The following is a 15,334-nucleotide window of genomic DNA, read 5'->3' on the forward strand; positions in this document are numbered from 1 at the left end:
CAAGAAAAAAAAAGGTAAGGCAACTCAGGAGGGTTTGCCAACTTCCATAAATTTATTCCACAAATCCCAAGTTCAGTGCCATTTGGCTACAACCTGGCATGACCTGTTTATTTTCAGAGTATACATTGCATTGTCTGGGCACTGCACACATCTAAGCTCCTTATCTGCCACATTAAGGAATGCCAATTAAACAACTGCTTAGAGGCAGGAGGATCATAAGTAATTACATTCTTAAAAAGAGTACAAGGACAAATTAACTAGATACAGTTACTTTATTTACAAATATTCAGATTAATAGCATTTGTTCCATCAAATGAAAGATACAGCAGTTCAAAGTAATTTTCTGTCACAGATATAAACAAGTCCTACTGTAAGCTGTTCAAGAGTAGTTCAGATCTCATACCATCTAATAACTAAAGCAAACTTTCACAAATTTAGAATGAAACACCTTGTCAAATCCCTGCATGTTGTATTTGCAGGCCATGGTCCCTGGGCAACATCTCAGTAAGCAAAGGCTTAACATTGTAATCAAGACAGGAGACTCCTAACCATATTGCCTTTGGTAATACTCCCACATAAATCAACAAAAAGCCTTGTGCTCTTAAAATTAATAGCAATACACTACACAGAAGGGACAGTGTACAAGTTGACAAAATTTTCAATATATTGCAGATTCCAGTTTTGGCCTTCCCACAGCATTTCTGTACAGGATCTACAAGGGTGAGAGAATTTTTAACTGCTCATGTCTATGTTAGGGGGAATTTTGAACATTATTAGTTTCTTAATAGAAGTAGTACTTAAACAGTACAGACCCATTTTATACACAACTGAAGATGCAGATTATTAATAAGCATTTCAACCACAATTATGCCACCCAAGGCAAAACGTGCTAAAATCACCATTTGATACTTAAGCTACTTTCAACACTTGAAAGTCAGAATCACCCTACCCCAAGTGTTTAATACAGTGAACATTTTTTTAAAAATAAAATCTCCCTTAAAGTCTGCTTTTTGACTAGAATTTGGATATCCAGTTCATTACACCATTACAATTGCACCTAAATGTGTTGAGTTAAAAGTTAAAAGGATTGCATTCATTCACCCCAGTCTTTTCTGAATGGTGTAAGGCAGTAAATACAGCCATAAATGCAAGACATCTATAGAGAACATTACACGGTCGATTGCACACCAACAGGATTATTAGCGGTAGAGATTTTCCACAGTGCAATGATGGAACAAGACAAGAGAATACGAAAATCAGATAGTGTTAAAGTACTGCTTGTTTTCTTTCTTTTTAAAATGTGATTTTATCCATTCTGTGCTTAATGGGCAACATGGTCTCTTAGATTGTTCTGTACAAACTGGTACTTGTAGTGCCAGTGATCAATTTGTTTCTTCATTAAAATCATATACACAGATGTATTTAAACGTTAGTTCAGTTCCTTCAAATTTTATACATATTTACGTACGATGTTAATAAATGTAAAGAATAAAATGACAAAAAGCACATTAAAGCCTTCGTTTGCGCCTTGAGGGAAAGATGAGTAATAGCCATTCCCTTGTGCAAGGTTAAGACAAAGAGCTGGAATTAGAACCCCATGAAAACATGTAACTGGGTGGGGATCTTATGAACAGCAACAAGCACACTCTACACATTACAGACACCCTTTCTGGTTCAGCTTGGATGTCAGTTCACAGTCAAAGAACCTATCAGTAACTTTGAACAGCATAGACAACAGTTGTATGGCAGAACAGGAGGATTTTTAAACTGTACACTTTTCTTTTGAGTGAACAGCAAAGGTTATGCTTGTAGTCCCTGTGAGGGAGGAAACTAAATTAGGCAATGTCAGCACAGAGATTAGCTGACAGGTACTGGAGTCAGATCACAAATAGAGGGATGAGGAGGAACTACCACAAGAACAAGTAAGAAAATATTTCAATTCTAGATTCCATGCAGGAGAGGTTTTATTACTCTACTCATTTCCTTGTAACCTGATAAACATCTACGGTGGTTTAGCGAAGAGCCATTTATCATCGTGTTAACTGTTGTCACAGCAGCAAAATTTATCCTGTCAGATTATCGGCAGACGAGGAGGCAGCTAGAAATACTGCTTTGACAAAGACACAAGAGAAAGATGTGAAAGATCAAGAGGTTGGCTGGCTGAAGGTCACTAGCAGCCACAGCCTTCTCTCTGCGGTTGGGGTTCACTGATTAGTCGACCACCCTGAGGAGCAGAAGGTTTGTGCTGTACTCCAGATTCAGCAGCGTTGAGATCCAGGCTGCCATCCTGGATGTTCTGGTATATTTTCTTGGCAGCTTCCAGGAAAGCGTCTTCAACATTCTCACCTCTAAGAACAGAAAGCAGTGTTATGTATACCTTTAAGCAAGCTATAACAAATTAAGTGTTCAACATCAAAATAAATTCTGGCCTCAAAATGAAATACTGCTTGGAAAGACCTATGCACTTATGTCAAATCCTTAAAAGCTTCCAGAGTGCACAGCCACTCAGTAAAATTACAAAACCAGTCCAAATGCTGTACTATGACAAGGTTATCAAGAACATAAAACCATGTGCAGAAATTCTCTCAAAAGGGAACAGAACAGAATTTGTGTTGGAGAAGGATAACTAAATTATATTAATCTGTATAAAAGAGTCCCAATAGAAAGATATTAGCTTTAAAACATTAAGAAACAACACCTTGGACACTACAGAACAGCAGCCAGAAAAATGACACTCTACAACCGTCTATGACTTACAGTAAAAGAGTTGACACTATTCAGACCCTTGAACTAAGCTCACTGAATGATGCATGTGAAGCAGCACACTTACGTTTTTGCACTTGCTTCAAGGAATAGCAAACCTACGACAAAATAAAACAAAACAATTATAAGCACAAAAATACTCCCCACTAGACTGAAGGTTACAAAACTAGACTCCTTGAAATGACCATAGACCAAGTCAACTAATGTCTCAGAGCCCAAGTCTAATTACAAGGAGCGATACTGTAGTTACATATCCTACATTACTATACAAATTCAAATGGTGAGCAGCTTTTGTGGCAAGGATAAGGGGAGGCATGTGTCAGAAAGAGAGGAAGCAGGGGACACAAATACAGCTTCACGTGTATTTTAGTGCAATAAATGAACAACATGCAGATCAGACTCCAATTTGCATTGAGATTTATTGTTCAGCATAGAATCACAACAGAACAGCAGAATGTTGTAAATACTATAAACACTAAACCAGTAAAATGGTGGCCCTTTTTCCCCTAGATAAAGATGTTTAATCCCCAACCACAAAATGCTTGAGCTCATTAACTCAGCAGTAAATCACAGCCACACAGTAGTAATGTACATTGTCACTATAATTCCCTCCATATCAAGACTAAGCATATCTACACTACAGACTGGCAGCTCACAAGCTGATCAAGAATAATAAATGTTGGCCTTGTCAGTGATGCTCACATCCCATGGGAGAATATTCACCAGAATAAACTGGATATTGCTTAGATTGGAGAAATGTTAGAAATAGAGTACTAAGGACCACTGTGTTGACATCCTATTTTGTATATAGACTTCAGTACAGAATTAAATCTTTATTAGTTGATGAGACAAGGAGGGAGGGGTTCTAAAAACATCAGGAAGACCAAAAACACATGAACACATCAGCTGATAAATTTGCATCTGCCATTCTAATATGCCTCCAAATGACAATGTAGAGGAAGTTGAAGGCAGCCAATCCCAGGTTCTTAAAATAAAAAAGAGAGGGGAAAGGTTGAGTAGATTGGGCCTGTCCTTGGAGTTAAGAATGGAGAGAAGACTTCCTTGAAAACACAAGATTCCTGGAGGTTTGACAGGGTATATGCAGAGAGGTTACTTCCCTTTTTGGTCCTGGTTAGGACCAGAGTAATCCCAGAATAAAGGTTTGCCCATTTCAGACAGATGAGGAACTCTTTCCTTGAGGGTTGTCATTCTGCAAAAATTCCTTACTGTGGAAGTTGAATTAAATGCCTTCATGCACACAGTTCATACAGATTTTAAGAATGTGAAATTTTCTTGTACAAGGAGTGGTTCAGACAGACGAATGCATTTAAAAACAAAACTGGATAACTACTAAGTTGTGGGAGACAAAGATCAGTTCTGGATTATTCGAGCAAAGGTCTAACACATACAAGGACCCCAAACACAGACAGCAAATTTCAGCGAGATTACTATTGAAGTGGTCACTAAATTTTTCACACCACTCAATACAGTGGAAAATTTTACTAAACCTTTAAGGCCTGGATTAAATTTAGCCCAATCTTGGATCTTGTTTCTTTAGGGCAGCAATTATAGTCCAGAGGGCAGGTCAGAGTCAACCACATTGCTGTGGGTCTGGAATCACATGTAGGCCAGACCAGGTAAGGATAGCAGTTTCCTTCCCTAAAGGACATAAGCCAGATGCTTTTTCCAACAATCAGCAATGGAATCACTATCATTAGACTCTTAATTCTAGATATTTATTGAATTCAAGTTCTACCATGGCAAGATTCGAACCCAGGTCCCCAGAACATCACCTGGGTCTCTGCATCAACAGTCCAGCAATAATATCCTAGGGGAGGCAATCGCCTCGTGGCAAGGGATGCAATGCCAGGAAACAACAGGGAACCACTTTTTAAACTGGAGGATGCTCATGCAGCAATGATTGAATTAATAAACCTATAATAGCAAAATTTCCTAGACATTTTTGCTAACAAATTCATCAGTACCCAATGGACAAACATTTTAACAGAAGAGAGGTATATTTAGGAAAGCTTTAAGATTCATTATACAAAACCTGATCAATGCTTAATCCAATTCATTACTTCATCTCAATAGTTATTCAATATATAGTTTTCACACTTGCCTTGTACAATATTTTAACAAATTGCTTCAACTCCTGTACTCAATACACCTGCCTTCATTGGTCAGCATGTGAAATGCCTTCGCTATCCTACCTACCTGCAACACCACTTTCAAGGAATCATGCACCTGCACTTTAAGCCTCTGTTCAGAAACACTCCCCAGGGCTCTACCATTAATTGTACTACCCTGATATGCCTTACCAAAATGCAGCACCTCACATTTATCTAAATTAAACTCCATCTGTCTCTCCTCAGCCCACTGGCCAATCTGATCAAAATTCCATTGTACTCTCAAGTAACCTTCTTTGCTGTCTACTTACACCGCCAGTTTCAGCATAATCTGCAAATGTCCTAACCATACTTACGTTCACATCCAAATCAATATAAAATAACAAAAAAGTGAATCACTACTAGTCACAGGCCTCCAGTCCAAAACAATCCTCCACCACCGTGACTGCTACAGTCAAGCCAATTTTGTATCCAATCAGCTAGCTCCCCTTAAATCCAATTCCATGCAATCTAACTTTACAAAACAATCTACCGTCTAGAACCTTGTTGAATGCCTTGACAAAGTGCACGTAGGCAATGTCTACTGCTCTGCCTTCAATCTTCTTGGTCACCTCTTCCAAAAACTATCAAGGTGGACAGGCGTGATTTTTCTCTTCCTCCCCCCGCCCCCCACAATGCACAAAGCCATATTGACTATCCCAAATCAGTCCTTCCCTCTCCAAATGCACATAGATCCTGTCTCTCAGAATCCCCTCCAATAACTTACCCACCACTGATATCAGGCTCACCTATAATTCCCTAGCTTTTCCCTACTACCATTTCTAAAAAGTTAGCACATTAGCCACACTCCAGTCTGCCGGCAGCTCACGCATAGCTGTCAATGATACTTATATCTCAGCAAGCAGCCCAACAAGCTCATCCCTAGCTTCAAAGTTCCTTCTGAAAACTAGATATTAGTTCATTAATTACTGGCTTTTGCCCATTGCCACCACACCTTTTGAAAGGTAACCACCCAGTCCATGTTGTTTAGACAAGTTATCTTAATTTCTTAGTGAGCTATTTACTTTCAAAATAGTGGAAAGTTACATAAACTTGTTCCTAACAGGTTCCTTTAGCCCTTTCACATTGCAGAGACTTAAATTAGCCCATTCCCTAGTTGGCACAATGTAATGCCCTAGAAAAGCACCCCATTCCAAAAATTCGTCCTCCATGTCATGGGCGCTAATTAGATTCAGCCAGCCTGTGTTAAGATGGAATTTCCCATCTCATTTAGATTTAGTCCATGTGACAAAAAGAAATCCAAGTATATGAATTTAGAAGTACAGCAAAAAGCACACACAGTCACTATTCAGTGGCATCCACTTGGTTACAAAAACCAGAATTAGAAGATTTAACAGAGCCAGATCTCAGTCTCAAGTCCCATCTCCACAATGGTGCAGGCACTACTCCATTCGCTAGGACATTCAGGAGTCTACCAACTGCTGCTGCCGCACTGACCTGCTCTCACCCTCACTCCACCCCATGCTCAATCTGCCATCACTGCACAACCTGGCCCACACATTCAGTTCCCGCCATGCGGTTCCTGGTCATGATACAACTCCTTAGGTAGGCAGTTAAAAGGGCAGGTGAGGGCAATATAATTACTGCAGAGAGGAGAGACAAAACAGCAGAAAAGGAAAAAGGAAGGGAACTGGCAAGAACAGTATAGTTCCCTACAGAGTGACTTACTTTGCTGCCACCTTACCAGTAAAGTGATATCTCAAATGTTACATGCCCTTTTTGTTTTGATTTGTACCATGATTTACATTACTGTGGTTCTGAGCTCTAAAATTCCCAATATTCTGTTTCTTGCAGCCTTCGTTGCATCCAAACTGATTTTAGGTATTGAATAGTGGAATGTCGGTCATCTCTCACTGCAGTACCAATGTCCTCCTTATACAAGTCTTAAGAGTACAACTACACCTAGATAGAAAGGCAACCAGTCTGAAGTCAATATCTTAAAAAAAGCAAAGCATGAAGTGCATTGAAGTGGGCCAACAGGAATAAGAAAATCCTTGTGAATCTTTAAATCTGGCAAATATTAAACACTGGTTAAAAATAAAGGCAAAGGGAAACATTGTTTAGAATTTTGTACAATATTTTTGATGTTCATTGTAGATTGCATACTCCCCAGAGTTCCACTCAAATCAGCAAATACTTCGCTGGAGCCATTTTGCAAGAGGTTAAAGGGTGTATGGAGCAGTGCATATTTCATTCGTACTGTTCACAAAATAAAGGATTTGGATCATGGAACTAAATTTTAGGATGTCTGTATGAAAGAGCCATATCAACCACACTTTCAAATGCTAAATTAGCATGCCAATAGTATTTTCTACATGCACAAACCTACCATTTTCTTCAGCAAATTGCTTGGCTTCTTCATACGTTACATCTCGTTGAGCTTCAAGGTCTGCTTTATTTCCTATTAGGATAATCACCTGTGCAAACAAAACCAAGACATGCATATTCCAGAATGCCAATTTTCAATAGTTCATTTTAAACTGTACAAGCTGGTTTGAACAGAATACAACCCAAGAGAATATACACAATCTGTAGGTTTAAAAAGTCTGCCTTCATAATGCACTTCATGCACTCAGATCTAACCCTGACTGTGTCATTAAGTCTGCCAATAAGGGTGGTGCTGTTGTAGTCTGGTGTACGGACCTGGACCCTGCAGAGGGGCTGAGCGCCAACTCTCATACTTCCTCCTACGTTCCCCGGGACCATGACCCCACCATTGCACATCAGGCCATTGTATCCACTATGGCAACTGATCTCAGTTCATCCAGTGATCTCCCCTACTCCACCTCCAAGCAGATAGTGCCCCAGCCCTGCACAGCTTGTTTCGGCATCCAGCCAAAAATCCACAAACAGGACTGTCTGGGCAGACCCATTGTTTCCACCTGCTCGTGGCCCACAGAACTCATCTCTTCCTACCTTGACTCAGTCTTCTCTTCCCTGGTCCAATCCCTACTGCTGTACATCCATGATTCCTTCAATGCCTTACACCGGTTTCAAAACTTCCAGTTTGCTGGTTACAGCCAACATCTCTTTACCATGGAGCCACAATCCCTTTACATATCCATTCACCACCAGATGGTGGTCAGGATTCTCTGCTTCTTCCTGGAGCAAAGACCTGAACAATCCCCACCCTCCACTTGGCCAAGCTGGTCCTCACCCTGAACATCTAACTCCTCATTTTCTTCAGCTAAGAGGGGTTGCCATGGGTAACTGCATGGGCCCTAGTTATACCAGTCTCTTCATGAGGTATGTTCCAGTCCTATTCTGGCCCCCACCCACAACTCTTTCTCCAATACATCGGTGCTGCTTCCCTCTTGTCTAGAATTGGAAAACTTCAATTTTCACCCTGCCCTCACTTTCGCCTATCCAACTCGCCCTTCCTCAACATCCCCGTTTCCATTTCTGGGGATGGACTTGCCACTAATACCTGCGACAAACCCAATGATTCCCACAGCTACCCGGACTATACATCTTCACACCCCACTTCCTGTAAAGGTTCCATCCCCTTCTCTCAGTTCCTCTGTCTCATGTTCAGATGAGGCCGACTTCAACAAGGAAGCCTCCGAAACGTCCACCTACTTGCTCAGCCAAGGATTTCCCAGCTCTGTGGTTGACAGGGCCCTCAACCGGTCTGACCCATCTCCCACACTTCTGCGCTCACCCCTTCTCTTGCTTCCCGCAACAGCAATAGGGTTCCTCCTACCCTCACCTACCATCCCACCAAGCATCCACATCCAGACGATCATAAGACACCATTTCCACCACCTCCGGTGAGGTGCCATCACCGGACACATTCCCCTCCCTTCCCTCGTCTGCCTTCCACAGGGACCATTCCCTCCAGGGCACCCTTGTCCACACTTCTTTTACCCGCAACAGCAGCTGCCACTGTAACCAGAGGACCAACACCTGCCCTTTTAACTCCTCCCTCCCCAGTATCCAAGGGCCCAAACATACCTTCCAGGAGAGGAAACACTTCACCTGCACTTCCCAGAATCTAGTCTACTGCATTTGCCACTCAATGTAGTCTCCTCTACACTGGGGAAGTGAAGCATAGACTTGGCAACAACTTCGAAGAACATCTATGTTCTGCTAGCAAATAAGACCCTGAACTACCTGTTACCTGCCACTTCAACACTGCACCCTGCTCCATGGCTAACAGGTCTCTGGCTTGCTAGTGTTCCAGCAAAGCCCAAAGCAAGCTGGAAGAGCGACCCCTCATTTTCCACTTGGGGACACTACAGCCCTCCGGACTAAAGTTCAATAATTTTAGGGCCTAAACTCTACCATGTCCCCGCCCCTACCCCACACACCAGGCCTTGTTACCACCAGTCTGCCATTTCACACTCTGTTAGTCACTAACAGTCCCCATTAACAACTACTCACCCTCCCAGCCTGTCTGTCCAGCTGTCTTACTCTTTGGGCTCTATCCTGTCATTTACTCCCTACCCCACCCACCACCCTATTTTCTGCACATAGTGACATTTTCCCAGCCACCATCAGTTCTGACAAAGGGTCACCAGAACCGAAGCATTAACTACTTTCTCCTTCAGATGCTGTCAGCACTGCTGAGCTTTTCCAGAAACTCTTTTGCTGTCCCAGGTGTCACAGAACAAAAAAGGGCAAAGAGTGTGTTATGGCTGTAAAGAAGAGGGGTCTAGAGTAGGTGTTAGGTCATTCTTAGGCAAAACTTTGTAGGTTGAGCACAAATTCTCATATGCTTCTTCCCATTTCCTCCTGGACCTATGACCCCAAAGATCAAGTTGTTGCTTCCAGGACTGCTCCAAAAATCTCCCTAGCTTTCAGTTCCCAACCCTGTAAAGTCCACATCTACCTTCTCCCAATTATCTGCAATTATTACGACTCACTTTATGCACTGCTCTGTGGACCTCAGGTCTTCCAACCTTTCTTTATTCCACTTGCTCCTGTGCATCTTTTCTATGTTACAGAACCAATTCCAAGTCTCCAGTTGGAAAGAGAAGCACTGACTCAAATGGCTCACCATTTCTTTATCAACTGCTGCCAGGCTTGCTGAGTTTCTCCAATATTGTTTTTACATTTAGATTAGATTTCAGATTTGCATCATCCATGGTATTTTGCTTGTGAATAGCTGAGTGCATTGTACAAGTTATCTGCTGTACTTCCTTGTTTCTGCAAGTCAGCTAACGGAATATAAATTACCAGTTTATATGAAGTGGGCAACATTTTCACATTTTCCTCCTTCCAGAGGAAAGTGATAACTTCCACACTAGTATGAATACTAAACATCACCAGCTGTCTAAAACAGGTTAGCTCAGGAAGTAACAAATTATTCAAAGCACAAGAACGTAACCTTTTAACTGAAGAGCAGCCCGGCTGCTCAAGCAAGCAAACTTTTCCCCCCACCTTGGGGTTGGGGGCAGGGGGAAGAGGGAAGAGGGAAGAGGAGAGGATGGGTAGAATATTCTAAAACCACATTATGCATACATTTTCCCCAAGCCACTTAAACTTACAGTATTTGGATTAGTTAAGTTTCTTGCATCTGTAAGCCAGCTGCTAAGATGATTATAAGTACTTCTCCTAAGGAAGAAAAATATACAGGCATATTATAATTAATAGAGGTACATTCAAATCAAACAGCACATGCCACCGTCTGAGCAAGTACTCTTAAAGCATTACTGAAGGGTCCGCTTCCCTGCTCCTCTGATGCTGCCTGGCCTGCTGCATTCCTCCAGCTCCACACCTCAGACTCCAGCATCTGCAGTTCTTGCTATCTCACAAAAAGCTATCCTGTCCACTAAGAGAATTTAATATGGGCAGAGACTGACCTCTCATTCTAATCATGAAGATTATCAAAATGAAAACTTTACTGTTCATGTCTCAACTTATACGAATGCATATTTCCCCATCACTCCTGTGCTCACTGACCTGGCTATGAATGCAAGAAACAGGAGGCAGCCAATAAGCTCTTCGAGCCTACTTCAGTCAGTAGGATCAAGGCTGATCTGATGTGGCTTTAATGCTTAACACTTGCCAAAAACCAGCCTTGAACGTAACCAAAAGCTCAGAGGGTGACAGTTCCAAAAACTAATAACCCTGAAAGAAATTGCTCACCTGGCTCGCATGGTAAGCCCTTTACTTTAAACTGTGCGCCCAGCACCGCCACCCCCCCCCCCCCCCCCCCCCAACCCAAAGGTCGAGGTTTCCGAGGGAGGAAAAGCATCCACTAAGGACCTAGTCTGTCACGTGTAAGACACTGCTTGTCCATTAAATCATCATTCTACTAAACTCAGCATAGGCCTGGCCTTCTCGTGCAGTTAGAGGCTGTACAGAGAAGATTCAAGGCTGTTTTCTGGGACAGCACCCCTCAAGAAAGTGCAAACCTCTCTAGGTGTGCTCTCATCAATGCCCTGTGTAGCTGTGGCAGAAGTTCTCTACTTTTACAGTACATTTCCTTTGTGAGGAAGTCAACATTATATTTGCTTTCAAACTAGATTGGCACATTTATTATACATCAATCTAAAATAAAATCCCAGTTAAGGCAAAGGCAATTACAATTTTAGGGGCAGCACGGTGGCTCAGTGGTCAGCACTGCAGCCTGACAGCAACAGGGACCCAGGTTCAATTCCAGCCTTGGGGAACTGTCTGTACATTCTCCCCGTCTGCATGGGTTTCCTCTGGATGCTCTGGTTTCCTCCCACAGTCCAAAGATGTGCAGGCTAGGTGGACTGGCCATGCTAAATTGCCCATAGTGTTCAGGGGTGTGGGGGTGGGATGCTCCAAGGGGCAGTGTTGGGCTGAAGGGCCTGCTTCCACACTGTAGGGAATCTAATCTACAGCAAGCTATTATGTTCAATATTTTTTTAAAAAATCAGCTGGTTGTGTGCAGCAACTACTATTTACAGCTCAAAGACGCCAAGCAGAAGTATCAAGAATGGTCTTGTATAATTACCTGGTGATATCATAGACCATGAGAGCTCCAGCAGCACCTCTATAGTAGCTTCGCGTAACAGCTCTAAACCGTTCTTGGCCAGCTGTGTCCCAGATCTGAAGTTTGATCTTCTGCCCACTAACTTCAATTATTCTGGTTCCAAATTCTACCCCAATTGTGTGGGGACAATCAGCCATAACTACCGGGGGAAAAAAGTTCTCAAAAATGAAATTATGTATAGGCAAAGAGTCTCTATTTAACAAGAACCTTTGAATACTGAAATGCTCATCACAAACTCATTTACAAATCTCTACATTCACAAGATAACTTCAGCCACCTCTGCACATTGTCACAGCTGGTGAGTTGAGGCGTTCTGCTCTGTGCATATGCTGATTGGCAAAACACAGCTTAACTGAGGAACTATTTAGAAAGTTCTGATTAACTATAACTTTGAAATGCGTCAAGTTCAGGTACCTCAAAAGTACAGTAATCCTTCCCAAAAATTTGAATTCAAAAGCTTTTTTAAACCGCATTCTAGAACAGCATGATTCAGGCTTATGTTTTAAGTTAGTTTTGCCTCTTGATTTTAGTGGCCATAACAATACACCTACTTAGAAATAGGAGATGGATTAAAAGATCAGAGATGGGAATGGAGAGGAATGCTGCTTTATACCTACACTAAGTCTGTAGGCACAGCAGCAGGGGGGGTGGGGGTGGAAGCAAGTTTAAAAAAAGACAGCAGCCAGGTAGGAGGACCAAAAATGAAACAAAATTTTAAAAAGTCAGTAGTGGTGCTTGGGAGGCAATTAGTTATCATTATAAAATGAATTACTTCTGAGATGTACCTATTATCCAATGTTGTCCAAAAATGTTGTAGTTTTACTACATAAGTAATATCTGTGACGTTAACATGCATGCTAAATGACAGTGTACTTAACTTATAAATCTATTGCATATGCATGTATCAAAAACTGGTTTCTAGAGACCTTTTTCTTCTGCTGCTCTACCTCTTTTGGCAACCTAGCCCATCTAAGACTCCTCAGATGGAAACAACAGTAAATCACAGCATCAACTGCACAGACACTTAATGTCTAAGCAGGACTTCCATAGCCAGAGACTTTTCCCCAGGGTAGGATTGACTGCCACGAGGGGTCATAGTTTTAAAGGTGTTAGGGGGAAGGTATAGAGAAGTCAGAGGGAGGTTCTTCACCCAGAGAGTTGAGCGCATGGAATACTTTGCCAGTGGTAGTTGTGGAAGCAGAGTCATTAGTGACATTTAAGCGACTGCTGGACATGCACACTGACAGCAGTGAATTGAGGGGAATTTAAGTTAGTTATTTTATTTTTGGATTAGGATTATTCCATGGCACAACATCGTGGGCTGAAGGGCCTGTACTGTGCTGTACTTTTCTATGTTCTAGGACTGTATACAATTTTAAAAAACTCATGGGATGAGGACAATGCAGCTAGGCTTGCATTTACTGCCCACCCCAGAGGGTAGTTAAGAGCCAACCAAACCGCAGTGGTTCCTTTCTGAAAATGATATTCATGAACCAGATGGATTTTTCCAACAATTGACAATGAATTCGTGGTTATCATTAGGCACTTGATTTCAAGCTTTTTTTTAAAAATTCAATTCCAATTTCACCATCTGCCGTGGCGAGATTCCAACCCAGGTCCCCTCTGGATTAACAGTCTACTGATAATACCACTAGGCTGTTAACTCCTCTTCAGTTTAAAACAAAAATGTTACCAATGGTTTTCACAAGTGAGTTATGAAATTAATGGCCTATTAAATTTTCCAATGGAGTCAGATATTGCTTATCACAAACTTTAGCTCTGGTGAATCAAAAATTGGAGTAGCGTATCATGATTCAATCAAATATGATGCATTCTCTGATAGAGGTGCTGGATTGAGTTAGAAGAAGTGCATTTCCACTTTGGAGAGGACAGAAGGAGCGACAGGAAAAAGAAAAGATTAGGCAGCCAACACACTGTGGCACTGTTGAATAGCAGATCATTAAGTCTCAGAGGAAAATGGGGTGAAGTTACACTAATAAAAAATGGATTTACTATTTCAATTTCTCATTTTATTGTCAACACATGACAGCTTGGATGACTTTCTTGGCTCATATGCCACTTGGACAAAACATCCATTGGTACTACTAACTGTAATGCTGCACTCCTCTGTACATGTACATTAATAGAAAGAAGACACACTGCTTTTCAAATCAATCAGCACTTCTTTCAGAAATACTAACATTACTACAGATCAGCATTAGTGGCAGACTAGCTATTAAAATCATCTGACATCATGCCATCAATAGTTAGCTGCCCCCTAAAATTTGACTCAACTTGTGACTGAGGGGTGTTACCAAGAAATTCTCATTTTTTCAAGGACAACAAAATTTACGTGAAGAGGCACTTAGGAGCAGATCTTTTGATGTAAAAAGTGTTTTCACCTTCAAAATTATTAGCTTCAGAATCCAGTGATGTGGGGAGAGTAGATGAGGGTTTGGACTCAAAGAAAGCAAGTTAGACAATGAGAACTGAGTGAAACAATCAGGTAACAGATCACCACTTAGACTGTGGTTCAAATCCTGTTCAGAGTAGTTGATTGAGAAATACATATTTGCGGGTCGTTACTGACTGATGCTGTTACAAGAGCTCAAATGCAATAGCAGCATTTACAATAAACAGAATGCAAATACAAAAAAATATGCACCCAAGGTGCCACAGTAAGCATACATTTATACTAGGTGTACACTGGTGAGAGCATCCTCTTCAGTTCTGAGAGAAACATTAACCTTCCAACCTCACTGCATGCAGACAAAACATTCCCCAACATATGTTGCCAATCTCCCACTCTCAAATGGTTTAGATTATTGATTAGTGTGCTGCCATGTAAAATTATTCCCCTTTAATCAGGATACAAGGCCATATTTCAATAGAAAACTTGGGAGTCAGTACACTAGAATGTTCATACTTTCAGTCACTTGTCCACATTCAGGGCATTTACTTACATTTCTTTTCTGTAAATTGATGAAGTAAACATGACTTCCCTACGCCCATGTCACCTATAGCCAAAAGAAATTAAGATCAATCACAAAACATATCAAGTCCGCATTAAAAAAAAAACTGTAGTTCATTTAGCCACTTCTTTTCACATAGCTTTTGCTCTCAACCTAGCACGTTTCCTCAAAATCCCAGCTTTTGGCTTTTATTCCAAAGTCATCAACATGAATTCTTTGAAAAGAAATGGTGCAGTGATTCAGCTAGAAAGTCTATAAAGGTTTCAATATCTATTTCAAGTTTTAGACATTAAATACATGAACAAAATAATGTTGAAATTGCCTTTAAGAAACAGCACCTGATCCAAATATAAAGTTTCTCTACAATTATATAGTTCATCTGGGAGAGGTTTCTGTGCAAGATTGCAAATTGCAGTGTCATCTAGTTGAGTGGAACGGACTTT

The 15,334-nt window shown here is 41.3% G+C and overlaps 1 protein-coding gene across 8 annotated transcripts in view; it reads right to left on the reverse strand.

Moving 5' to 3' along the window:
• Nucleotides 1-257: 257 nt before the first annotated feature.
• LOC125465397 (ras-related protein Rab-14) overlaps nucleotides 258-15,334 on the reverse strand; it is a 33,722-nt gene continuing 18,645 nt past the window's right edge. For all 8 annotated transcript variants that reach the window (XM_048558836.2, XM_048558831.2, XM_048558835.2 and 5 more), the window contains 6 exons: nucleotides 14,883-14,936; nucleotides 11,881-12,058; nucleotides 10,442-10,508; nucleotides 7,282-7,369; nucleotides 2,831-2,861; nucleotides 258-2,348 (listed from right to left, as the gene is read on the reverse strand). In XM_048558836.2, coding sequence (XP_048414793.1) covers nucleotides 2,171-2,348; nucleotides 2,831-2,861; nucleotides 7,282-7,369; nucleotides 10,442-10,508; nucleotides 11,881-12,058; nucleotides 14,883-14,936 — 596 coding nt within the window. In that variant the 3' untranslated portion in view covers nucleotides 258-2,170. The remainder of the gene's footprint in view (nucleotides 2,349-2,830; nucleotides 2,862-7,281; nucleotides 7,370-10,441; nucleotides 10,509-11,880; nucleotides 12,059-14,882; nucleotides 14,937-15,334) is intronic.

This window comes from Stegostoma tigrinum, chromosome 29, assembly GCF_030684315.1.
Source record: "Stegostoma tigrinum isolate sSteTig4 chromosome 29, sSteTig4.hap1, whole genome shotgun sequence".
NCBI lineage: Eukaryota > Metazoa > Chordata > Chondrichthyes > Orectolobiformes > Stegostomatidae > Stegostoma > Stegostoma tigrinum.